The sequence below is a fragment of the Mchenga conophoros genome, linkage group LG1, assembly GCF_057382185.1.
Source record: "Mchenga conophoros isolate Kocher_MC1m ecotype Shallow Benthic linkage group LG1, M_conophoros_male_GT1.1, whole genome shotgun sequence".
In the NCBI taxonomy this organism is placed as follows: domain Eukaryota; kingdom Metazoa; phylum Chordata; class Actinopteri; order Cichliformes; family Cichlidae; genus Mchenga; species Mchenga conophoros.
In genome coordinates this window covers 24,351,540-24,378,328 of record NC_140526.1, presented here as the reverse complement: position 1 = coordinate 24,378,328, position 26,789 = coordinate 24,351,540, and the positions used below count along the sequence as shown (strand labels likewise).

Genomic DNA, 26,789 nt, shown 5'->3' with positions numbered 1-26,789 from the left:
GTTATACTCTGTGGTCTCCCAGGCGTCTAAGCAGTGCTAAGTAGTGCACCTTTTAAAGACTGTACCAGACAATAAAGTTGCCCACCTTTGGCCACTAATGTTTTTCATATCTCTCTGTCTATTTTTCAGATTGATGGCTTCCTTCACTTGCAACAACATCTCACATGGAAAATTCCCATGACAAGTTACCAAATAGGTTCAACACTTGGTATTAACTCCAAATTTTGTTTTTGCTTAATTTCTCATAAATTAACAAGGGAACAGACTTCACCAGTGAAACAGCCTGCCAGCCAGTTACTTTTAACAATTTGAAAATGTGGGACTGTGTATAAAAAAAAGCTGTCATTCCTAAACAGATAATGCAATATTTCTTGCAAAACCCCTTGAAAAATAAAACTGAAAATGTGCACTTAAACCATATCTTGACTGTGGTGCTATACAGAAGCAAAAATACAGGGAAAAAATGTGTAACTGTGGACCTAACTGTAGTTTCTATTGGTGTCTCTAATAACAACAATATCACATTGTTGTCCTGAAGTGTCTCAAAAAGAAACACCAATGTATGAGGAAGAAACATCCGCTCAACTTTGTGCTGAACATTGGAGGGGTCAGGATCTCTGTCTAAATAAATAAATAAATCTGGGTAAATTCCCAGATGATTAAACATGCAACTATTTTGCTTGATAATAACTGAAATGAGTAAAGAAGATCAACAGCCGATTTATGCAAGATAGGAAGAACCAGGCTCAGGGAGGGGTGGCCATATGCCGTGACCGGTTGGGGGTGATGGAGGGAAGAAAAAACTCACACATGGAGTGTCATTAATGTCATTTCTACAGGAGCCCTGGGAAGGTTTGGATAACCTTAAAAAATGTAAAATAAAGTTCAGCGGTTTAGATGTAAGGAGGCAAGTCCAGGATCAACATTGCATCTGACCAATCACTTTGTTAAGGTGTCATAGCTTTGCAACTTGGAAAAAACCTGCCGATGCCCACTGAGGGAAAAAAAATATCCAAAAACGGGGTCAGTTAAGGTCAAGGTTATGGATGGGGGTTGGGATGTGATCATGAATGGGTTTAGGGTTACTGGGCTATAGTATGATTCTATCGGATTAGGCTTATGTTTCGTATGTGGTGTTATGGTGTTTCCACGTTACAAAACTATGACATCACTACAATTTGATTGGTCTCTTGTGTTGTTGAACCTGGGCAAATATTAGATTTGTTGACAGACCAGTCCACCGTGTGCCTCATTATAAGAAGGGAAGAAATTGATTTTTTTTTAAAAACCTAGCAGGTGATTCAGAAGAGGTTAAACGTATAATATAATAAGATTTACTCAGACTATTACATTTACTTTAGTATAAAATCCAAACCAACGGACAGTGCACAAAAGACCTAAAAAAAACAGCTGGTGGGGTGGAAAGGGACAGCTCAGGTTGAGCAGTCTGGAGAGAGTTAGAGAGGCAAGGCTGAGATGATTTGGACATGTGCAGATGAAATAATAAACAGGAAGACCAGACAAAGGATGTTGAAGATGGAGCTGCCAGGCAGGAGGAAAAGACCACAGAGGAGATTCATGGATGCAGTGAAGGAGGACATGGAGAGGGTTGGTGTGACAGGGGGAAATGCTATGAATAGGGTCAATGGAGGCAGGTGTAAAGATGGAGATGGAGTGATGCAGCCGAAAGAAGAAGAATTAGTAGAAGAGGTGATTTTAACATGAGACCAGAGTTGTTTAGTAATGTTTTTGTGTGTCACTGTTGTAATATACTTACATAATCTTCATGGTATGTCTAGATTTTTTGGTGATATGTCAACATTTGGGATGATGACACTGTGTTAATAATTATTTAATAACAATGGATCAATTTCATTTTCTGGGCATGTAATCTTAGAATATTCCCACATTTGAAAAAGACAAGAGAGAACAGCAATGAATACTTCATTTCATGTTTTAATTACACAGTTACATTGTTCAACACAGACAATAACCTGAATTAGAATGTTTTACAGCTTCACACATCCAACAGAGCGAACAGTTAAAGAGCGGTATTAGCAACAGGGAGGAAAGCATGCAAGAAATAAATACAAATAAGAATTGAATTCTTCTGGCACAGTTTACTTCATCTAAAAATGGCAACAGGACCGTTTGAAGAGGGAAATTAAACAAAAGGGAAAAGATCTTCAAAGCGCCATCCTTTCCTACAGAAACATGTTTTTCTGTAATAATGTATTGCACATTACAGTATAGAATGCTTCCCTACACATAAAAAACCATAAACCTTTATTCAGTTTATGTAAAGATAAAAACAAGACCATCCTGAGCCATGGCTTTTGGGAAAACAAGTTCTGTATCCACTGTTTGCCACCTTAGCTTTCTACTGTAGCTATATATTGGAGCCTGTTTCACAGGAAGGACAAGTCAGCGTCACATCTGATGAGCTTTGAAGCTTCTCTGGTTGGAGTTGGGAGGAACAAACACCAACCTGCTAATATCTGTCTTCTCTAAACATGTGTTTTGCCCATATCATGTACATAGTTAAACAAATAAGACACATGGCCAATGCAAAGTGTTTGGAGACCCTTGGATGGTATTCACAACAGCAGAGCCCTTATGTGTTTGCCATATATAATATCTTCACAGAGAAAAGTAAATGACACCACAGCACTAATGCACTAATTGCATTTGTTTCATTACCCCAGCTGATCTTCTGTATCCTACTGTCCACTGAACCCAGGAGGAGTGAAGGACAATTTTGCTCTTTCCTGTGCAGATTCGAACTGCAGTCTCATATCTCACGCAATCAATCACAGCTGACGTTCTCTACTGCTGGGACATAACACAAAAATTAGAACCAAAGCAAAATTGAACTGAGATGGTTGTAGCTTTTGGTTGTGTTTTGGTCATTTATAATGGTCTGTTGGGTTTGGCTTTGTTTCGTTTATCTGAGGGCTTACTCACAGACATGGAGGCACACACACGAGCAGCGCGCTCGAAAGATGAACGGAACTGCAACAATGTTGCGTGGATGTGGATGTTATAGAAAAACGTGTCACTGTACTGCAAAAAGCTGCTGCTACATACTGTGAATCAATGTGCCACTGTACACGGCCTGGGATGTTTCATTAAAGCTCTGAAGGTTTCAAGTAGTTTGTACAGAGACATAAAGAAAAAAAGACTTACAAAAACACACACACACAACCATATGCACACACACGCACACACACCATGCATTCATTTTTATCTCTGCAAGGCTTTGTGACTGTAAGAACACGCAATCAGTAGGCTGTTTGAAAGGAGAGGCTTCTATTATTTTTACAGAAGCACTTTTCAGTATGTAGACAACAAGCGCTTTGATTGCTTGAATAATAATTCTACACTTCTGAAACTCAGCCGGTTCATTGAGGGCGGTCTTCACTCCTGGGCTCTGAGCGTGTGTATTTCAGACACTTTGGTTAACTGGTGTAGCTGAGCTCTAACCTTTATTACTTCTGGTCTGCTGATTCACACCATTTCAGAACCTACTATGGCAATACAGGAGTACTTTGGTCTGTGCTTTTATTGGTTTTGGACAACAAATGGCATGTCATGGTCAATTCTCTGATCGGTTTGGTAATACGGAGGTCTGACTGCATGTGTGCCTGTTACTAAATTCTAGCAGTATCAGCTTTTTAGTGGGATGTGTTTTAAAAAAGAAAAGAAAAAGAGAGACACTAGGGTCTGAGAGGAATAAATAGATTTAAACATTATGAGTAAAGACAGTTCTCTACAACGCTATTTCCTTTTATGACGACTTTTGAGCGGGCATGTGTGTGTGTGTCCATGTCTGCTCTCAACCCAGCTTTTCAAAGTCCAGGTTAACCTCTCCTGGTGGTTAGCTGTATGGTCACAGGAGGTAGCTAGTGTGAAGGGAGGGTTGTGAGCAGTGGTTTGTGGTAGTAGTGGAGGAATTCGACATCAGGGTAAAAGGAACAAGTCACAGAAAAAGAAAATAGGCTGAGGTCAGCGCCTTAACATGGTAATTCTAACACACATACATAAATGCTACACACGAATGAAGGGGTACCTTGCAGCTTATGTCATTTGAAATATGGTCTCAGATAGTCAAAAAAAAATCAATCCAACAAAAACTAAAAAGTAACAAAGAGTTTTTGTTTTCCCATGCCCCAACTGCAAAAACAAAGTTACTCTTTTTTCCCCATTTGGTCCAAGCAAAGGACGCCAAGCATGTAAGCTATACAATAATCAATATAAAATATGCACACACATTTTTTTCAAGGCTTTTTGACTGTTTAGTATTCTCGTGTTAACCTTATTGCTGAGGCGTGTGGGAAAGCCTGGAAAAGAAAAAACAGCGCGAAAGAAGTCGTGCTACTCTCTTGGCCTGAAACTAAAGACCTGCCCCCCACCCCCACCCCCAGGTCAGCAGCTTATACTCAAATTGTTTCTTTACAAATGAACAATAAGCAGCGAGGAGTAAAGAACAACATTTTAAAGATTGGGTATCAAATTAGATTTGTCATGTACTGTAGCTTAACACTGGCGTATCGCTTAATCCTGCACCATGGGAGAAACAAACACTGTTAACCACATGCACGCAGACTGATGAGGACCAAGAGAGAGAGGATCACTACAGGGGCGCTGGAGCTAAACGGCTGGTAAGAAACTGAGTGCTTGACGTGATGTGTCAAGTATGACATTTCCAAAAATTGGTGTAAATGAGAAGAAAAAAACAAACTAATTGAGTTACCACTGAGCCTTTCTATTAATACACACTGTTGAGTCACCTACTGCAGGATGCAGAGCTGTTTTGCCACTGTTGCCAACAGTTTCCTCCACTCGGAGTCACATGACACTTTGATTTGAGTGAAAATTGAAAAAGTGTTTAACTTGTATGAGAGAAAAGAAATTTGATCAATTTTAAAAACAAATGTACTGTGAAAAAAAATCTGGACATTAAACTTTAAAGGTTTCTGTTATTTGGCAAACACATTTTTGGACCTCTTTAAATACTATGTACATTCACATTAAGTTACTGATGTTACTTTAAATATATTTATATGTATCTATATTATATGACACCCTATGGGCAGTTGCTGAGGTTCCATTCAGTAGCTGAATTCTCTTCATATTGCACCTCCGTCCTCTCACTGTCTTACAATGCGAGCAATACAAAATATTCTACAAGAGGGGTTTCCATCTCATTGATATAGATTCAACAAATCAAACAATAAGTACAATGCAGGCCTTCCTCTCATAAACAAAAGCGTCCTTGCTCTGTCTTCACTGCTCAACCCGAACTCAAAGGAGGAAAGTGAAAGGTAGCAAAACAAAAACAAAAGTCCGTCTTTCCGGATATACACAAGGGCAGCACGTGTGGACATCAGCAACAAGAGACATTATTGAAAAATGAAGAGAGGAACGATATCTACAAGCGGGTTCAGCCCTACCCGTGGGGCTTGCTTTGTGGCTCTCTGTCCAAAGCCAGCGGAGGGGTAGGGCACATGTGAGTCAAGTAGTTGGGGAAGAACATGGAAGGGAGGAGAGGGGTGAGGGGAGGTAGAAAGAGAAAGGAGAACAAAGTCTACACCGCCCTTTTTTAGGCTCTGTCTTGTGTTTATCATGCTTTGGAAAAGGAGGGAGTGAATGTAAAGGTAATTCCTTCAAAGATCTCCTCGCTGTGGAGCGTAAATTAAAAACAAAACAAAAAACAACAAAAACTTACAAACAATCCTTCCACGTATCTCCATAGTTTGTAATGCCATCTTGGACAATGTTTTCAAGCTTGTGTTGAGGTTTTTTTTTTCTGTTTCGGCAGCTCCTTTGCCATGTACACACCATCGTCTCCTTTGAGGCTGTGTAGCTTTTTTCCTTCCTCTTTGTCCTCTCTACCATTTAAACAAAAACACACTGTTGCAGGGTTTCCATCTATTTCATTAAGTCTTTCTTGTAGGTAAGTTCAGAGCATTGTCCATATTCACTAGTCTGGGCCGTCTCTGAGGAATCGCTGTACTTTTACCCAGACTGCAGGAGGCAGCTGCACATCAAAGCAGGTCACAGTTTGCTGTCTCTGGGTCCCGTTTTGCAGCTCCTCTGCAGCCCGGTCGTCTCAGGGCTGGCTTATCTGCTGAGGAGGTGATGTTGCTTTGTGTTTGGTTACAAGATGAGTGCTTCTCTTTATCGCTTACTTACTCACTTTGGCAGTGTAATACAAAGGTTTGGATCATGTTATTTTTCATCTTTGAAATCATTTGGGTTCATAATGGTGCAGAGAGGTGAGTCCGGTGTAGATTTTCTTGGCTCGCTAGCAAGGTAGTTAGCAGTTCAAAATTAAGTTATTTTTTTCATATCATTACTGTTATCATAATCAACATCAGCATCATCGCTATTATTCTTTATTTAGAATATTTGGACTTCTCTTTGTTTTCCCTTAAAGCCAGAAAAGAACTTTTAATAAATACTAAGTTGTGTTTCTGAGGAATTAATCGCATCCCAACTTTTACCCCTTCCCTCAAAAATAACAAAAAAGGTATTATGCTCCTTGCCTTTCTCCAATAGGATACTAGAAAAAGTCCCACATCTGGAAACTGTTTGGACTGTTAGTGCACATCTCAGGGCTCATCTCATTGGTGCTAAATTAAAGGGAAATCCTATCCAGGTGCTAATCGGCCTAGTCATCCCCCATTGATGCTGCCTCCTCACAGCCCTTATAGTGGACATTATTTACCATGCTTACGTTACTGAGGGCAAATCTTCAAGTCAAAGCTCATGTTCTCAGCAAACACATCTGATATGTTTCTTCAACAGAGAAAGGAGACACTGCACTCGTCATGCTTTACACTACATTGAACCCCAGACCACAATCTTTGTATCTGTGGCTGTAAAAGAGAAAGTATTCTGGAGGAAGGTGAGGAAACAAGTCCATCATCAGGTTAAAGAGAAGATGTTACAGATCGGGATATGAGGGAAATAAGAGGTAAAGGAGGGGACTGGAGCAGTTTGCGATGAAGATTCCTCAGTTTGGTTTTGTGTGGAGTGTGAGCGCTGTCACTTCGGTATGCAGGGAGGGGACGAAGTTCAGACGTCAGCGAGAGGTGGCATCCAGTAGTGCGGGGGTGGCTGGAGTTGTGGAGCGAGAGGCACTGCTGGAACTGCTCTCTTTGGGGCTGGCAGAAACACTTCCGCTGCCGCTGCCGGCCCCTCCCGCAATACTGCTCTGGGCTGCGAGTGACAGGGGTCCTGGAGGAGTGCGCTCGGAGTGAGTTGGGGGCGCGCTGGAGGAGGCGGAGGAGCTGGAGGAGGGAGTTCCTAGAGGGACACTGCTGCCCCCTGGCAGCCCCTGAAGGCCTTGACCACAGACGTGGTGGTGCTTCTCCCAGTCTTTGTGTTGGCAGAAGGAGCCACAGTAGCGAGCTGTGTTGCAGCCGCTGCACGTCTCGCTGGCTTTCCTCCCACAATTCCAGCAGCTCTGTTGAGACAGTAGGGAGAGAGTGGGTCGATAAAAATAAGTCTATTTTGTACTCAACCAAGCAGAGTTTACACTTCCTAACGCTGCAACAAGAGTCTAGATTTGCCAGCAGGAAATATGTTATTTCTCCACTGCATTACCTTAATATAAAAACAGTCAAATGTCACATGTCTGAACGATTTCAGACCTGTGGCACTCACCCCCATTCCCGCCAAATGCCTGGAGAGACTGGTCATTAAACACATCAGAGCTGCTTTTCCACCATCTCTGGACCCGCACCAGTTTGCATACAGGGAGAACCGGTCAACTGAGGATGCGATCGCCATAGTGCTGCACACATTATTGAAGCACTTGGAACACTGGAACACCTATGCACGGCTCCTCTTTGTAGACTACAGCTCGGCTTTTAATACCATCGGGCCATATAAACTCCGTCCCAAACTCCACCAACTGGGACTCAACTCCTCTCTGTGCAACTGGATTGTGGACTTCCTCACTAACCGTAGACAGAGTGTCAGAGTGGGTAAGAACACCTCTTCCACCCTTGTGGTCAACACCGGTGCCCCTCAGGGGTGTGCTCTGAGCCCTCTGCTATACACTCTCTTCACCCATGACTGTATTTCCTCCTGCGCGTCCAATCTCATTGTTAAGTTTGCCGATGACACCACAGTGCTCGGACTTATATCCAACAATGATGAGACAAACTATAGGACAGAGGTGCAACAACTAGAGTCATGGTGCCACGACAATAACTTGGTCTTAAACACCAAAAAGACCAAGGAGATCATTGTAGATTTCCAGAGGAAGGGTCATAACAACCATCTGCCTCTCTTCATTGGTAGTGAGGTGGTGGAGAGGGTGAGCAGTTTTAAATTCTTGGGGGTAACTGTGACCGAGGACCTGTCCTGGGGCAACCATATCACCTTAGTTGCACGGAAAGCCCAACAGCGCCTCTACTACCTGAGGAGACTGCGGAGCGCACACATTCCCAGACCTCTGATGTTGAACTTCTACAACTGTGCCAACAGCAGCGTTCTGACGTATGGATTTCTAGTGTGGTTCCCCAGCTGCACCAAGGCCGACCAGCAAGCACTCCAGCGGGTGGTGAAAGAAGCTGGCAGAATTACTGGAACAATTCTGCCAGAGATTAGTAATATCTTCCCCACTCGCTGTCTGAGGAGGGTGCACAGTATCCTGCGGGACCAACATCACCCTGCGCGCCACCTTTTCCACCTGCTGCCCTCAGGGAGAAGGTACAGGTCTATACAGGCCAGAACATCCAGACTGGCCAACAGCCTGTATCCACAGGCTGTGAGGCTCCTGAATTCTGCCCCCCTCCCCTCTCTGCCCCCCTCTCACAGACAATAACCATATCCAACTTCTTAATAGCACTGAACTGGTCTGCATTGGTGCATTATATCTTTATTCTCTTCCCCCCCCCCTGCCCCCCCTCTTTCTTAAATAGACAACCATCATATCTCACAGTACAATAATATTGAACGGGTTGCATTGTTGCATTTTGTCATGTTTCTCAGGTCTTTGTCTGAATGTCCTATGAACATTACCTGTCTTGTTCTCATGTTGTTGCTAAGGATTGTCTCATTGCACTGAAGTCACACTGGGTTAAATATTTACACTTGGGTTTTAAGGGGTATTTGTTTTTGTTTTTTACGGGTTGTACGGAAGCCCCAAACGCAATTTCATTGTTCTTTGACAATGACAATAAATAAATACTTGACTACTTGACTATGCAGGTTATTTTTCCCAAAAATATTACAGTATCGTTACGATGTAACACAGTGTGTCATTCGGGTGATATGAAAATAAAACAACAACTATATTATACCACAAGACTGCACAGTAGGTATGTTCTTCAAAGGCATCAGCTTTTGCATTTTTTTAACTTTATTCATCAAAAACAATGCATTACAGTTCAGAATACTGTATTTTTAAAACAATTTCTCACATTGTACATGTTAAAACCTAAACTAAGTGGCATTTACAAGCCAGTTTGTGTGTGTCATCCACAATTTGTCTGCTCCTCTTTGCATGGGGATTCAATGTTATGGATTTAATTCTTGGTCCAAGGCCACTGGTTTGTGTTACCAGCAGGTGGTGGTCAACTGCTCACTAATGGCCTCAGCCTGGCACTCTGCTCCAACCATCTGGGTCTGTCTGCTTTTATTTACACAGACAACTGGACTGCTTCTGCAGTAATGATGACAACATGCTGCTGCTGCACCAAACCGAGAGAAGCCAGCTGCATGGATTACACAATGCAAGGTAATGTCATGGTCCTGAGTCTGTCGACTCAGTGTTTTGTGTTTTTTTATATTATTCTGTGTTCTTGTTTATTCTGTTATATCTTTTGTTAAGGTTTGCCATTTGTTAGGGTTTTGTTCTATGCCTGCCTGCTCCCACTTCTCCGTGTTCCCTCTCTGTCCATGGTGTCACACTGTATGCCCGTGAGTCTGTCTGTTAAGTTCAGTGTCTTGTCTGGTTCTCTGTGTATGTGAGTGTGTTCAGTTTACGTTTCCCCTGTCTCGTCAGCTCTGATTTCTCCCAGGTGTGTTCCCCTCCTGTCTCTCATCTCTTGATTATTGCTGTGTGTATTTAAGCCCTGTGTGTTCTCCTGCCTGTTGCAGTTATTTCCCTGCATCACCCTATGTTGGTTCCCTGAGTCTCCCTGCAGCGCCATTTCAGGTCTGCTTGTGTTAGTTTTTCCCAGTTTAGTTAATCTTAGGTTCAGCACTTGCCACCTCCTTTGCTGTTTGTTCTATCTCCGTCACAATAAAGCTCACTCTCATCAAAGTCAGTGCTTGCATCTTGGGTCCTACGTCCAACCTCCACTCGTCTGCCACTGCGGACGTGACAGGTAAGGGGAGCAAAGGGTAATGGATCAAGAAAGCCTTAAAACAAAGGGCCTGATGACTGATTAAGGAATTTAAAGTTCCAATGAGAGAAGGATGAGGCAATATGTCGGTAGGGGATCTGTGATACTCACTTCACTGGAGTCTTCCTGCTGGTTGATGACTGTTAATGCATCCTCAGAGGCTTGCCTCTTGGCTTCAGCCAGTGCCCTCTCCATTTTGGAGCGCTCGGCAGAAATCATCTCATGAGCCTTCCTCTCAGCGTCTGACACTGCTTTCTGCAGCTCCGACATCGCCTGTCGCTTCACCTCATTCACTGCCTCCTCTGAGAGAGAGAAAGAGAGAGAGTGTTAGTGCTTATGGCCATCGTCCCATCCAGCCTGCTCTGTCTGTCATCCTTTATTAAGGCTCTTTAAGCTGCCGTCTTGTTGTAACGCGGCAAACAGATGTACATCATCCAAGATTTAAAACTTTATGCCAGGAGAAGTGTGAAAAAAAGAAAAGAAACCAGACTTCAATAATTTATTCAAACACGTCTGGTCACAATCATTTTCAGAGCTGACAACAGCAGATGTCACCAACTCGGTTGTTCATCAAGCACCCTGAATGAATTGTCATCCTATCACAAGAACAGTTTTACCAGAAACTGACAAGAGTTTACAGTAAAGGGCGAATAATTTCCCCCCGCAGCCGGCACACATATCTCCACCGGCTGACTTCCTACAATGTAGGCTTCATCACATGGTCTTTTGTTTTTCCAGCAGGAGTCCACCATATGAGTAAGGAGGCTTTGTTTTTATAACAGGCAGGTGGGTAGACTCCTTTCCAGATGGCAGTCGAAAATAGAAACTTCCTGTAGTTCCTTCTCAGTAAGAAGCAGAAGTGATTACGTTTTGTGGTCTTTCATTACTGGCCTCGCAGCGCACAACATGTTTTCCCGTAGGACTTCATTCGCCTCGGAAATAGTTTGCCTAAAACACACTGTTTAGCATTCAAATGCTAATGTGGTATGTTGCGATGACAAGATGTGAATTCCTCTAACATATTTTCTACCAGCAAAGACAGCAATATTTTCATACATTGAATAATATTTCTCCAGATAACCCACATGACCCAATTATAGCAACGTGCGCACACGCATAAAGACACAAATGACACCCTAAAGTGGATTGCTAGGCGGGTTAGACGACGCAGTTCTCTCCCCTGCTCAACATTTCCTCCAGTCAATGTTTGTTTGAAGGGGAACTCATAAATAACTGTCACTTTTCCTTGCCGCTCCACTCCAGTTGTTTCAAACTACTGTGCAGAAAGATAGGGAGTGAGGGGGAGCCTTATCCACACTTTGCTGCTGTGTACATGCGCATGGCAGCGTGTGCGTGGAGCTCTATGTGAGCTTGTGTGAATTCAGCGCTCTTGTGCTAAAAGAAAGTTTGCATTCTGTCAACACTGTACACATATAGTTACACTTAAGGCACACGTGTCTGTCCTGTCCCACATCCTGTCATTCCCTCACTACCTTCATTTTATTCCTACTCCCCCCCCCCCTCCCTACACCCCTCCTTCTCCTCCTCTTCTTTCTTCTCTACCTTGCAAACACTATCTGCATTATTCCAAGCTTCTCAATTATCTGGCCTAATGCATGCACCACTAAGATTAGTTTGCAAATTTAATTAATTCTTATCAAGGAGACTGCATAGCAGATGCTGGGGCAATTAGCACTTAATGGAAAACACGGGGGCGGCAATATTAACGTTTTAATTCTGCAGGGATTTGGCAAGTCCCTGAGATGTGTTATTTCTGTCTGCTTTTTCACACTTCAGATCTTATTTTTCAAAAGCAATGCAGTCTCTCAATGTGAACCAGACCAGAGAACACGTGTCTGGTTTTAATTAAAAAAAGCGAGAGGTGCCGCAGCTCCATCAGCACAGACTACCAGGGTGCTGAGATAGAGCTGACACTTATGCACATACACGCACACAAACATTGGAGGTGAGATGCTGGGAGTGAGATATGTTACTCACCCTGCTTGTTTTGGAGGTGCTTTAGTGCTGGGGAGAGCGGGATGCTTGTAGTACCTGTATGAAAAACAACTGCAATTAAAAGAGCCTTTTGCTGCCGGTGAAAATGCAGCACAGTATTTTGCAGACAGCAGCAGCATCTATTCCTCCGCAGAGTATTGGAGTATGAGTGCAGAATAATGGTGCTGGGACTGAGGTGGAACAAGGGCTGAACCAGACCGCTCCCGGGACAGGCTCTATCTAACATGCAGGTCCCATGCGGTGCAACGCTCCCACCTGCTTCCTTTTGGCAAAATTAGCCAAAAATAAAACTTTTTTTGGATTTCTTCTTCTTCTGTCTCTATATCTCAGCAGTTTGTTTCTTATTCCCTTCAGTCAAAGGTCTGTGTATGAAATGTGAGTGGAAAAAGTGGGATAAAAATTCAAGTGCTCCTGATGATGGAGACCAGTTAAAACTCCACCTTGTGCTGTGCTGTGCTGCCGCGGCCTACCGTAGGCCCACTGACTGCATTTTCACTGCAGCTTTAACTGCAGTGGCCTTTCATGGTGGTGACAGATGGAGGGCATTTATCCTAATGACACAGAGGACGTCCAATCCTCTGGCCTGATGGACCTACAGCTGTAAGGCCTCTGCTCTGTCTGTCTGCAGCCGGGGTGAGGGCCGTGAAGAATGACGACAGTGTTTGTGTGTGTGTTTTGTTAGTCTGTGTGAGGTCAATCACGGAGACAATAGAAAGAAGAAGAAGAAGGAAGATGCTTGACTCTTACCAGCTTTCCTCCAGATTTCTTCCGGGAGGTATCCTGAGGGAGGCCTGTGTAAGAAGTCTCGATGGATCTCTGAAACACACACGCAGGCTCACACTCAGTGTCGATTGCATGCACACGGAGACAAACTGTTGATCTGCTCGAACACACATCCATCCATGACTGCCCTACAGTTTCCAGTTCTATTTTTGGAATCGATAAAAAGGTATAAAAAGGTAAAATGTGTGTATATATATATGTGGCAACATCAGTACAGTAAACAGGCTGCCATAGACTTTCTCCAACTATTTGTGGGAAGGAAGTGGAATATGGGAGCTAGACGTGAATACAAATCTTAATTACGAATGAGCATGCTGTCGACATAAGGGTGCAATCAGCTGGTTAAAGATCCAGGATATTGCAAGGAGATGTTTTGTATGCCTCACAGTTTGAGCTAAAATTTGTAAATCTGCTGTAAATATCATCATCTGACTGACTCTCTGTGTCTAAATTGATATATTACGGCGTTTCCAGCATTTTAAGTAAGCCCTACCTTGCCGTGAGTGTTTTGCTTTGCCAAACATACCCTGCGTGTGTTTGTCTACCTGTCTGTCTGCCTGTCTGCCTTTCAGCAGCCGAGGAAGTTCCTACGGGCAGTGACTCGCTGCTGCTAGCTGTGTTGGAGGAGGAGTTGTGGTGAGGAGGAGGAAGAGGAGGAGGAGGAAGGCAGTGCTGTCCGTTGCTCCCACCTTTTTTCATCTCCTCCACGTCACTGTAGCGCCGGATCCAGTGATTCATCTCCTCCCGGTCGGCCTCCTGGCAGCGGCGCAGCACTGTCAAAGAGCGCCTTGTCTTCTCTACCATGTCCATGATGCAGTTGAGGAGCTGCAAAGGCAAATGATATTTACTTAAAGTGATTAATGAACAAGAGGAGACGTTTACTGGTCCCCTCCGCCCCAGAAAAAAAGTAAACTAATGGGAGGGAAGTTTCAAATGAAAGGTTTTGAAAGGGACCAGATTTTTAAATGGATTGTTTTTCCTAATAGCTCATGAGAACAAAACCTCTCCAAAACTTAAGAGCCACTTTTCGAGCCACTTTTCCTGTCCCAAAACCAGACGTGTGCTTGCGAGCAGTGTGTGTTAGTGTCTCGACCTATTTGTTCATGAATTCCGTGCTTGTTGGTGAACGTCTGACAGCATTACGATGACACAACGATGATAATTTAACAGCTGGGCTGCTGATGACAGTGTTGAACCGATTCCTTCTACCCTTCTGCTCTGCTCCTTGCCAGCTCAACAGATTTCCTTCCCCCTCCACCTCCCCCTTTATTGTAACCAGTGTAGCTGTTTTCCAAAGTGCCCTGTCTTTCCAGACATAGAAAGATCTGCTAAATGGGTTTAGCATGGTTGACATTCAATCTATATCATTATTCCCATTCGTCTTTCCCTCTCTCCATCTCTGACTTCTTTCCCCTGCCTCTCCACCACCTCCCTCCCCTCTGAGTTAGCTATATTTATTTCAGTGAAGTGTTTCTAATTTGGCAGGGGTCCAGGCCTGGCCGGTTTCTCTCCATGACTGCAGCTCTTGTCTCAGCTGCTCACCCCAGCTGGAGCTGCTCTCTGCTGGGTCCTGAGCTCCATCTGGGGCCCTGTTTCTCTCTCTCTCTGTGTTTCTCACTCTTGCATTGTGTGTGCATGTATGTGTTTCTAGCCTACATGGTTTCTCATAGAGTTGAGTGCTAGGAATCCAGATAGGTGTGTGTCTGTTGTTAATTCACCGCACTGTCGCAGACCTCGTAAGGTCAACTGTCTGTCAGCAGCTCCTGTCCCTGTCATCTGCATGCCGTCAATTGCACTAAAACAAACTCTCCCCCCCCCCCCCCCCCCCCCCCCCATTGTTTGATTTTGAATGAATCGCTACCTTATCGTGGTGGAGGGGTTTGTGTGTCCCAGGGATCCCAGGGGCTATGTTGTCTGGGGACTTTTGCCCCCTGGTAGGGTCTCCCATGGCAAATTGGCCCTGGGTGAGGGACCAGACAAAGAGCGATTCATAAGACCCTTATGAAAAGGACACCCAGGGAACAGTTTATCCTGCCCGGGATAGGGTTACCGGGGCCCCGCCCTGGAGCCAGGCCCGGGGAGGGTGCCCGAGGGCGAGCGTCTGGTGGCCGGGCCTTAGTCCATGGGGTCCGGCCGGGCACAGCCCGAAGAGGAGACATGGGCCCATCCTCCCGCAGGCCCACCACCCGCAGGAGGCGCCATAGGGGTCGGGTGCATTGTGTGCTGGGTGGCGGCCAGGAGCGGAGGCCCTGGCGGACTGACCCCCGGCTGCCAAGACTGGCAATAGGGACATGGAATGTCACCTCTCTGGTGGGGAAGGAGCCTGAGTTAGTGCATGAGGTTGAGAGGTACCGGCTAGATATAGTCGGGCTCACCTCTACACATGGCTTGGGCTCTGGAACCAGTCTCCCGGAGAGGGGCTGGACTCTGTCTCAGTCTGGAGTTGCCCCTGGTGAGAGGCGGCGGGCTGGGGTGGGTATCCTAATATCCCCTCGGCTTGCTGCCGGTACGTTGGGGTTTTTCCCGGTGGACGAGAGGGTTTGTTCCCTGCGCCTTAGGGTCGGGGAACGGGTCCTGACTGTCATCTGTGGCAGTTCAGAGTACCCAGCCTTCTTAGAGTCCCTGGGGGGGGGGGGTGCTGGAGGGTGCTCCACCTGGAGACTCTGTTGTCCTGCTGGGAGACTTCAATGCTCACGTGGGTAACGACAGCGAGACCTGGAGGGGCGTGATTGGGAGGAACGGCCTCCCTGATCTGAACCCAAGCGGTGCTCTGTTATTGGACTTCTGTGCTAACCACAGTTTGGCCATAACGAACACCCTGTTCGAACATAAGAGTGTCCATAAGTGCACGTGGCACCAGGACCCTCTAGGCCGTAGGTCGATGATCGATTTTGTAATCGTATCAGCAGACCTGCGACCATATGTTCTGGACACTCGGGTAAAGAGAGGGGCTGAGCTGTCAACTGATCACCACCTGGTGGTGAGTTGGATCAGGTGGCGGGGGAGGACGCTGGACAGACCTGGTGCACCTAAACGCGTAGTGAGGGTGTGCTGGGAACGTCTAGCAGGGGCCCCAGTCCGCGAGATCTTCAACGCACACCTCCGGCAGAGCTTCGACAGCATTCCGAGGGAGACTGGGGACACTGAGTCCGAATGGACCATGTTCAGAGTCTCCATTGCCGAAGCTGCTGCATTGAGCTGCGGCCGCAAGGTGGTGGGTGCCTGCCGTGGTGGTAATCCCCGAACCAAATGGTGGACACCAGAGGTGAAGGGAGCCACCAGGCTGAAGAAGGAGTCCTATCGGGCTTGGTTAGCCTGTGGGACTCCGGAGGCAGCCGACAGTTATCGACAGGCCAAGCGGAATGCGGCTCGGGCAGTGGCTGAAGCAAAAACTCGGGTGTGGGAGGAGTTCGGAGAGGCCATGGAAAAAGACTTTCGGACTGCCTCGAAGAGATTCTGGCAAACCGTCAGTCGTCTCAGGAGGGGAAAGCGGTGCTCTACCTGCACTGTGTATAGTGCTGGCGGAGCGCTGCTGACGTCGACTGAGAAAATTGTCAGGCGGTGGAAGGAATACTTCGAGGACCTCCTTAATCCCACTGACACGTCTTCCGAGGAGGAAGCAGAGTCTGGGGATGAGGGGAATGACCCGCCAATTTCCGGGGGCGAGGTCACTGAGGCAGTTAAACAACTCCTGGGTGGCAGAGCCCCTGGTGTTGATGAGGTCCGCCCCGAGTTCCTGAAGGCTCTGGACATTGTAGGGCTGTCCTGGTTGACACGCCTCTGCAATGTTGCGTGGAGATCAGGGGCAGTACCTGTGGACTGGCAGACCGGGGTGGTGGTCCCCATCTTTAAGAAAGGGGACCGGAGGGTGTGTTCCAACTACAGGGGGATCACACTCCTCAGCCTCCCTGGGAAAGTCTATGCCAGGGTGCTGGAAAGGAGAGTTCGTCCGTTAGTCGAACCTCGGATACAGGAGGAACAATGCGGTTTTCGTCCTGGTCGCGGAACACTGGACCAGCTCTTTATCCTCTCCAGGATACTTGAGGGTGCATGGGAGTTTGCCCAACCAGTCTACATGTGTTTTGTGGACTTGGAGAAGGCATTCAACCGTGTCCCTCGGGGTGTCCTGTGGGAGGTGTTGCGGGAATATGGGGTGTCTGGCCCATTGCTACGGGCCATTCGATCCCTATACAACCGTTGCAAGAGCTTGGTTCGCATTGCCGGCAATAAGTCGGACTCGTTCCCGGTGGGTGATGGGCTCCGCCAGGGCTGCCCTTTGTCTCCGGTTCTGTTCATAATTTTTATGGACAGGATTTCTAGGTGCAGCCAAGTGGCGGAGGGCTTTCGCTTTGGTGGCCTCAGAATCTCATCTCTGATTTTTGCAGATGATGTGGTTCTGTTGGCTTCATCGGGTGAAGGCCTCCAGCTCGCACTGGAACGGTTCGCAGCCGAGTGTGAAGCAGCGGGAATGAGGATCAGCACCTCCAAATCTGAGGCCATGGTTCTCAGCCGGAAAAGGGTGGAGTGCCCACTCCGGGTCGGGGATGAGTTCCTGCCACAAGTGGAGGAGTTCAAGTATCTCGGGGTCTTGTTCGCGAGTGATGGGAGAAGGGAGCCGGAGATCGACAGACGGATTGGGGCTGCAGCTGCAGTAATGCGGACGCTGCACCGGTCCGTCGTGGTGAAGAGGGAGCTGAGTGTAAAAGCGAAGCTCTCAATTTACCGGTCGATCTACGTCCCTACCCTCACCTATGGCCACGAGCTGTGGGTAGTGACCGAAAGAACGAGATCGCGGATACAAGCGGCAGAAATGAGCTTCCTCCGAAGGGTGGCTGGCCTCTCCCTTAGAGATAGGGTGAGAAGTTCGGCCATCCGGGAGGGGCTCAGAGTAGAGCAGCTGCTGCTCCACATCGAAAGGAGCCAGCTGAGGTGGTTCAGGCATCTGACAAGGATGCCCCCTGGGCGCCTCCTGGGTGAGGTGTTCCAGGCATGTCCCACCGGGAGGAGGCCCCAGGGCAGACCCAGGACACGCTGGAGAGATTATATCTCTCGGCTGGCCTGGGAACGCCTTGGTATTCCCCCGGATAAGCTGGAGGAGGTGGCTGGGGAGAGGGAGGTCTGGGCCTCTTTGCTTAGGCTGCTGCCCCCGCGACCCGGCCCCGGACAAAGCGGATGAAGATGGATGGATGGATGGAAGTAAAAAGGTGGTTGTCATTAAACACAGCTGCTTTGCAGATTCGTACATTATCGAGGTGCTTCCATTCCTCTGCCCACTCTCGATCTGTAAGACGGTGATCAATCACTTCCTCTTGGCGAGCTCCGTGGACTGCTATAAAAAAAGAAACCCACAAACACAAAGAAGTTTGTGCCACATTATTGTCATGTAGACTTCACACATCATCAACTCATTTTTTTTAAATAACTGTGTCGACATAATGAAATAAACTCCCTGACTTATTTCTTAGGCCTTACTAGCTATGTCAGTAAGGCAGCAGTTGTTAGCTTTGTCCATTAGCTGAGCGCACTGCTTTAATTTTCTTGTTTTTTGATTTTTTATATTTCCTGTACAACTCCTGCTGTATGCATTTTAATGTAAGTCCCATAATAAAGCATATAAAGACGCTGCATTATACAAATTTAGCACAAATCAAATTAGAAGAGTCACTGAAACATGCTCTAACATTGTCTATACATTGTTTATAATAAAACACACGCTCATATCTAATCAGTGAGATTGTTTGTATAAGAACCAGAAGGAAGGCATGTATGGTTGCTGCAGGTGACCACATGGGCATGTATGGCTGTGGTCTTTTTATAGACACAGTGCCACAAGGATTATCACACTGGACTGACAGGTGGCCTTTGTTCTCTACATACACCCCATTTATATACACTGAAGCTCGCTCGGTCTTGACCGTGAAACTGTGTGTAGTGTCACTGTGGTATTACTGACTTATCTAACCAAATGAATGCTTTGCAGCTGTTCTACCTGTCTGCCGGTGCCTGTCACGGACTTCGCGGTGTTCGTTATGCCTGTAAGCATCTCTGTATTGGTGTGCCAGAGCCATGTCTTCTAAACGATAGTGCTGGGGTCCCACTTGGGGGTTTGGCGGGTGGGGGATGCCATTGGGAGGGTGTGTGGGGAGTCCATTGAGAGGAGGGTGAGCAGGAAGACCTGTGCTGGGGCTGAAGCGTTGGCTGGGGCTGATGGTGCAGGGCCTCTTAGCCAGGTGCTCCGGGTGCAACCCATCTCTCTCAGAGCTGTCTTTGGTCCTGTGAAAGAGGACAGGGTGGTGGATTAATTCAGTGTTTCTGAGCCCAGATGGCCTGGAAACGGTGATTTAGCGGCATAGCCACAAATTATTTTGCTTTTTTCCTTTTTTGGATGTCATCAGTGGTAAAGTAATTGCAAATGTATCCTATTTAAAGTTAAGTTTAGAGAGCTTTAAGCCTTTAAAACTTTTTTCCAATGTTATCTCAAGTGTCATAATGCTTAAAAATACACAAAACTCATTATTATTCATCTCATATATATCTCTATCTATCTATCTATCTATCTATCTATCTATCTATATATATATATATATATATATATATATATATATATACATGCTTCTCTTGTTATTCCATCCTTGGCCTTGCCAGACCACAGTGACTAATATGGAAACTGTGGGATGGCTTTGCAAGCATTGATATCCAATGCCAATGTATTATGTCAGAGTTCAGGAGAGCAAAATAAAGTGAAAGCCAGAATCTCCTTTTAGGAGAAAAGACTAGCTCTAAACATGTAGATGTGATTCCTTTTATGATAGCTATCTGTTGTCTGTCTTCTAATGTGTCTTTGTATTTGGTGTACGGTTAACCCTTGTGTGGTGTTCGTATTTTTGTTACTCAGCCAGTGTTCATGGGTCTGGTGGACCCGCTAGAGTTTTGGCTTTCCAAATTAACACTATCAAACAATTTTATGTTAAATTACTCAACAGATGTTTACTTCATCCCAATTACAAGACATATGAACAGCAAACATGGGTTACCTTTACCTTTGTTAGATCACATTTATGAATTAATGTGCTTCTCGTTTTTCTTTTATATAAAATGTTATAAATAAATCAGTTATAATCAAGTGGAGTGAGTGGAAAGACACAACACATTTACACGTGAAAAAATAATTAATTGTTTAATTTTTCTTTTGAAAAAAACTGAACACGGGTCTCACAGACCCGAACACCATACAAGGGTTAAATATCAAATGGTAACAGCAGAGTCTGATGGATAATTATTAAATGAAGACTCCAGTATTGCAAGTTAAACCTGTTTGAAGAGGCTTCAGGAAGGAACACAAATCTGTCTTTTTTTAAAGTTGAGCAACTACCATATGGTGTATGCCAGCGCACATACATCCTCACGCACACATCTTGCGTATCCCTGCTGAGAGGTGCTTGTTGTTCAACTGCGGTAAGTCAGTGCCTCTGCAAAGCTTTTGCACAGCTGTACGCCATATGTACCAAACAAAACCAAGTCCAAGCATACACCCTGCATCTCAAGCTCTTAATCTGAATATCCCTCAGCCTACTCTTAGATTGCAAGTATTTCTCCCACCCTGCTCTTGGGCTTAAGGGGCAATATGGGCTGAATGCTGTGTGTTTGGCAGATGTTTAGTGACACTCATTTGTGTCTGTGTACTTTAAGTGTGTGTGTGTGCGAGAGGTTGTGTTTTCAAGCCATCTGGACAGTTTAAATGGGAGTGTTGATATTAATCTGTTTAGCTGGATGGCAATAGCTAGGCATTCAGATGGAAATCACTCTTTATTATCCTGGGGATCAAAGGCGAATAAATGCAACACTGATGATGATGGTGTGTGTTTATGTGTGTGCGTACTCGTTCTCAGTTATCCGTGTCTATATTATTGTGCATGTCAGCTATAATCGTACACATCCCTGGTTGTACTGTCTAGCAAATCAGAGGTATAGCTGGCATGACGTAGGCCTTGGCCCAGCTGTACACCCCCGTCCTCTGAGTCCTGCCTGCTGCGTATAAGCCAGAGGTTGTGAAGAGGATGTGTGGGGATTACAGTGGGATTGCATGTCCAGCTCCAACCTCTAGTCCCATTCAAAACCATAGCCACCACCTGTCTCCCCACACCCTGCCTAGGATGTGCTCAGCATTGTGGCCAGCACATCGCCATCTGGACACGTCTCTGACATATGGACAGCGGCCGGGAGCCCGCAGGTCAGGCGATGTAAGAAGGGGAGCGAGAGAGCGGGGTGAAGAAGTCAAATGCAAAATAAGGGCAGTGCCAGTAAGAGAAGAAGGAAGAAATGAAAAAGGGAAACGTCAGTTAATTCTCTCGTGTGTTATCCTCTTAGCTGAGCGAATAAATCAGAGTGCCGGGGAGAAATGTGGGACAATAGCTCTGTTAGACCTCCTGTCTGTCTTTGGATAATGTTCAGGACATGTACTGTACTTCGCTCCCTGCGCTCCCCTTTGGATCTCGTTTTCTTTCGCCTCTCAGTCTCTCTTTTTTCTTTTCCTATGCTGCATTTATCTCTCTCCTCCCTCCCAGACAGCTGGCAGAGGCAGTCTGGCATCAGGGCTGTCCAGACTTCCGCCTCCCGCACAGAGGATTTATAGCCTCCCCTTGTCGCTTGGCATTCTGAAATACCCTAAAATAATTCATTTACAACAGTCTGTGTAAGACTCTGCATGTTCATTTCTGAAGTCGTGCTTTCTTGTTTTTAAACAGAGAGATGTTACCTGTCAGGGGTCCTTCTCTTGCCATGCTCATTCATCTCCAGCATTATCTCGGAGGAGTCGAGTGGTGAGTTGGCGTTTGCGTCCAGGAGTAGCTGCTCGTGTTGGGCCAGATACTGAGCTGGGGTCTGCTTGGCCAACCTGGCACAGTGAAGCAGTTCTCTCTGCAGCAAGGGCAGGTTTGCCTTCAGTGGAAAAAAGAGGGAAGACAGTATGTAAGTTGATATAGGAAGGACATGCTGTAGATTTACTGAACCTGTAGGAACATAGATTGTTGAGTGGACAGGAAAAGAGCTAGAAACTCACGGTGGAATCACAGATAGATGGGGTGAGAGTGAAATAATGCCAGATTAGGGTGAGGAAAAAGAAAGTGATAGATGAAGAGACAGGATGAGATAAGACAGGTCCCTTGACACATTCCTCTACCATGTGTCTCCCTCTCTTTCTCCGGGGTGTGCTGTTGTGTGTCTTTTATCTGTGTGTGTACGTGTGAATGTGTGTGCAACAGTGCTGTCAAATAGCTCTCTCAGACCTGTCTGGTTGATATAACACAGCTATTGCTGCGATGTCCCAGATGTGGAGGATCATCGCACGCCAGGAGGTCTGACACTCACACACACAAACTCACACTCACCCTTTTTGTCAGACATTACCATGCACGTCTTACCACTGTTTATGTACAGTATGATGTCTACCGCATGTACACACTGTACACATATAGATTCCCCTTTTTACTGCTCTTTGAATACTTTCACTGAAATGCTGTCCTGAGCGCTGACCACAGTGAGAAGTAAAGTTTGTGCATTTACCTAGAGGACATCAGGCTTGATTTGTTGAAATGTGCAGACATTTACCTTTAAGAAAGGAATGACGAACGGCCTCAGAGGGAAGTTGGTGGCCTCGTGAAGTTTAGAGTGAAATTCTTCAATGGTGAGAGTGGAATTCTATCCAAGACAACAAGAAGAAAAAAGTGCTTTTAATGCTTTATAGATCACTCGCACAATCATTCCAACACATGCCATTTCCTTATTGTCTTCTCCACGTGCTTATATCTGTTTGTATTCTGTGCACACATTCTTGATTCTCAATGAGTAAATAACACAATAAGTTCCACGTAAGAGCTTAATGTAGCTTCAGATATTTATACAAAACGTTTTTACTGAAAAGATTCATCAGGCAAATTCTACACGAGCATAATCACAACTTACCACCAGTCCCAGGACGAGGCTGCGCACTCTCTCTCCAATCTCAGGCGATATGTCGTTGCCAAATTGCTGCAGCGTGGTCAGGAAGCGCTTCAGTTTGCAGAGCTGCCGGGCACCGCAGGCCGGCGGGAGCTGCTGGTTGGACAACGAGGCTGTCGAGGACATGGCCGGCCCGTTGCTGAAGCCGTTAGGAGTGGATGGAGCACCGTTTAGCGATGTAGGAGAGTGGCTGCTCCCATTCAGCACTGCAGATAAACAGACAGGAGGAGGAGGCGGCGTGAACTGGGTCAGTAGTTTCGGAGGGGCCCGAGGGGCATCTGACAGATCTAGGGGCATGACAAGGGCAGAAGCTTTTAAATCCTGCTGACAGAAGAGTGTTTGGCTGAGATGAATTAAATAAAGCACACAACAGGTTTAAAGTCGATACCACGCCTCCAGTAAATGACAACTGTAGTGATGCAATTTTCTGCTAGATGCCGTGAGTGTGTGTTTGCAGCAACTTCAGCTGTCTCACAAGTGGTACCATTTGACTCCCACCCCGACCCATCCATCTGCCTCTGTATCCGTCTATTTCGCCCTGCTTCTCACTCACTCACTCACTAGGACACAACTATATGAGGAACTTGTTAAAGAGATGCCAAAAATAGTCCTATGGCCTGTGTTACTTTTATTCCAGTAGCAGGTGTGTAGCTAAATCTGGGCCCGCACATGTCCACCAGCTGAAAGTACATTTGCAGCTTTGAGGTTCAGAATAGGCACAGCATTCATACACATTTATACTCACTCGCGTATTTTTCTTAATGCAGGCACAAACAAACAGAGAAAAACAAAAACACGTATGACCTCTCCCCTGAAATGCTCTTCTCCGGTCAGTCCCGTGTCTCACCAAATCTAAATAAATATATTTGCGTCTGGGTATGAATGCTGCGTGTTTGCTGGAATACCTGATTTCTAAAATTTCTAAAGCTGTATATAGCTTAAACTTCACGATAACAGCATATGACAGCACTTACAGTGAGCACAGCATCCAACCAGCTGCGTAATCTTTTCAGTGTGTATTTTTAGGGCTCTGTAGTGAGCTACTGTCGGGTATGATACTTTTCCATCATATTTTGATAAAGCAAAGACTATAGGCAGTTCCAATGTCCACTGGTGTGTAGCTGCTTTGGTTCCTCTCAGGCATGCTTGTTGCTCTAATCCACAGAACGAGGGCCTGAACACATATGGACTAACCCATGTGATTCTAATAGGCTGCACTTGTGTTCTGGTTTTAGAGAGCGAGGGAGAGGTGCAAGGAGAGATCTACACTCCTGACCACCCGCCACAACAGGTGAAACAACATAGTCTGCCATTGCTATATAGGGAAGAAAGCACTCTACACACTGAAACACCATCCTGGCCGATGTACCCTGAACCGACTGCCGCCTGACCAGCTGGTAAACAACATAGGCACACATGCATACACAATGCCATACACTTACATAGACACTCAAAGACACTTGTCCCACCAGCAAGGGCGTTATGCACTCCAAAAGACACAAGCACACACGGACGCCTGCAGGGAAACACACCTGACGCACAAGTGACTTCAACACTTGTTCATCAGAGCAGTGAAGAAACACATATTTGGAATTTCTCTTCCTTTACACAAGCGTATAGAGTGACACATGACAAAAGCAGAACAAATGGCTGCGAAGTTCATCGCAGACGGCTGCTAAGGTATTGCAAAAATGTATGGATTTGTGAAGAGTCTGATCGGGATGTGGTAGGTCTTAACGAATGAATTTTTCTTATTCTTACTGGAATAGCCCTACTTTCGTTTTCATGGCAAATTTAGGGGAAGGAAGGAAGAGTTTTAAGTCCTAGCAAAGACACAATAAGGCTAAAGTCACAACAAATCATAGACATTGTGATTAAAATATGACATCTATATTAACAGCTAAACCACAAACTGGTCCAGTTTGGTGTAAAGTAGCTTTTACCCCAATACCAACTACCTAATCTATGCTGTAAAGAAGCATTTACAATGCCTTGGACACCAGCGCATACAGCCACATCCTGTTTACTATGAGATAAAGGTTTAGAGCGACTCCATTCAAAAGTCACCAAAGCAGCACACCAGTCAGTGTTTTTCTTACACCCGTCTCACAGCGTGTAAGCGCTCAGTGGGTTATGATTAATTTATTCCAAAAAGTTTGGACTCTAGATGACGCTCATAGTAAATAAATCACGGACTAAAGATGTTAAAGTATAAAGTGGACGTGTTGTTTTTCCTACTTAAAAATAGGATGGAATAGATAGAAAGGATCCTTACTTGATTTACTGGTGGTAGGGGTGAACGAAGCATTGCGATTGGTTGATTGGCTGACAGCCGGGGGTGGAGGAGGCATGGTGGGTGGGGTGGACCTGGGCTGGGTTTTCACATCCGCAGGTGAATCTGGCATTGTTCCAACCTTCTGCACTCTGCTACCTACAATATGAAAGGAGAAGACAGACACAGTTTGTCAAGAACGAACTCCAGCTTTACAAAAACAAAAAAAATGTATACCTAAAACTTCAAAGTGGAGACTGGTGGTTTAAAAGAGAGCACTGACATCTTCACCTGGGAGCCATTAGATGTTTTCTTAAGCCAGAAGCCCCACATATACAGAACAAAAACAAATCAATGCAGCAAGTGGAAATGAATCCAAACTTCTTTTGTCTTTCCCGATGGAAATTCATGGGCCTGGGAGACATAAAACACCTGCTCACTAGCTCAGCTGCTGCTGACTGAGAGCCCCCTTTCGCTTCCCTCTTGCTCTCTCTCCTTCACCCATGCACAATCCATGTAGCTGTGACATCCCAATCAGACCCCCTCCACTGTAACCTCCAACACCCACACACTTCCCCCCGCCTGTCCCTTCTCGTTCCCCAGTTCAGACAGCCGGCTTGATAGCCAGTGACAAGTGCAGCTGGATCTGCTGCTGTCCATCACTGTGGACTGGCTTTCAGCGGGGCTCTGTCCTGCTACCAGAGGCTTCACTGTCCTCTGCCAGACAGCCTGCCAGGACCAAACAAGGCAAGGCCAAGCTCTGGAGTGTGAAGGGAATGGATGGTACATCAACGGACATGAGAAGAAAACACAACACGTGGTTTATGTGACATGGCCACACGCATGTGCGTGGACAGATGCGCTACGTTGTACACTAGTGGCAAAGGGCCTCACGTAGTACAAAAAATCTTACACAAAAACACGGCCATGTGAAAAACTGCAAACACTAAGTCGATGTATCTATTTATCTAGCTATCTATAGAGCGTTGTCTTTCTGCCTGACTGTCAGTGCAGCTGCTGGATCCTTCTGCAATGTAAACTTGAGCTGAGAGTGTGATGACTTTTTCAGCTTGAGAAGATATTTTATAATGATGTGTGTGACTGGCAAAGTACAATGAATGCGCACCATGTCATAAGAAACAATAAAATCACTATTAACACTCAGTTTATGCATACGGTTGAGTACTAAAACTCTATTACTCAAGTAAACCCATCTATTCATGAACAAAGCCTAAGACAGAGGCCCATCTTCTCTACTCTGGCAAAGCAGCACACTGTAGACTTTATGTGGCATTCAATGCTTCCTACCCCATCCCTCAGCTTCTCTCTTTTTCTTATTTTCATCTGTCTTGTCATCA

At 45.7% G+C, this 26,789-nt stretch overlaps 1 protein-coding gene across 7 annotated transcripts in view; it reads right to left on the bottom strand.

Moving 5' to 3' along the window:
- Window positions 1-1,940: 1,940 nt before the first annotated feature.
- Window positions 1,941-26,789, bottom strand: part of cbfa2t3 (CBFA2/RUNX1 partner transcriptional co-repressor 3) — a 46,736-nt gene continuing 21,887 nt past the window's right edge. For 3 of the 7 annotated variants that reach the window (XM_085271165.1, XM_085271176.1, XM_085271220.1), the window contains 11 exons: window positions 25,435-25,590; window positions 23,124-23,446; window positions 22,770-22,859; window positions 21,919-22,100; window positions 19,153-19,436; window positions 18,407-18,492; window positions 13,709-13,988; window positions 13,128-13,196; window positions 12,363-12,416; window positions 10,476-10,666; window positions 1,941-7,471 (listed from right to left, as the gene is read on the bottom strand). In XM_085271165.1, coding sequence (XP_085127291.1) covers window positions 7,088-7,471; window positions 10,476-10,666; window positions 12,363-12,416; window positions 13,128-13,196; window positions 13,709-13,988; window positions 18,407-18,492; window positions 19,153-19,436; window positions 21,919-22,100; window positions 22,770-22,859; window positions 23,124-23,446; window positions 25,435-25,590 — 2,099 coding nt within the window. In that variant the 3' untranslated portion in view covers window positions 1,941-7,087. The remainder of the gene's footprint in view (window positions 7,472-10,475; window positions 10,667-12,362; window positions 12,417-13,127; window positions 13,197-13,708; window positions 13,989-18,406; window positions 18,493-19,152; window positions 19,437-21,918; window positions 22,101-22,769; window positions 22,860-23,123; window positions 23,447-25,434; window positions 25,591-26,789) is intronic. The other 4 variants (XM_085271203.1, XM_085271194.1, XM_085271185.1 and 1 more) reach the window with 4 other exon arrangements.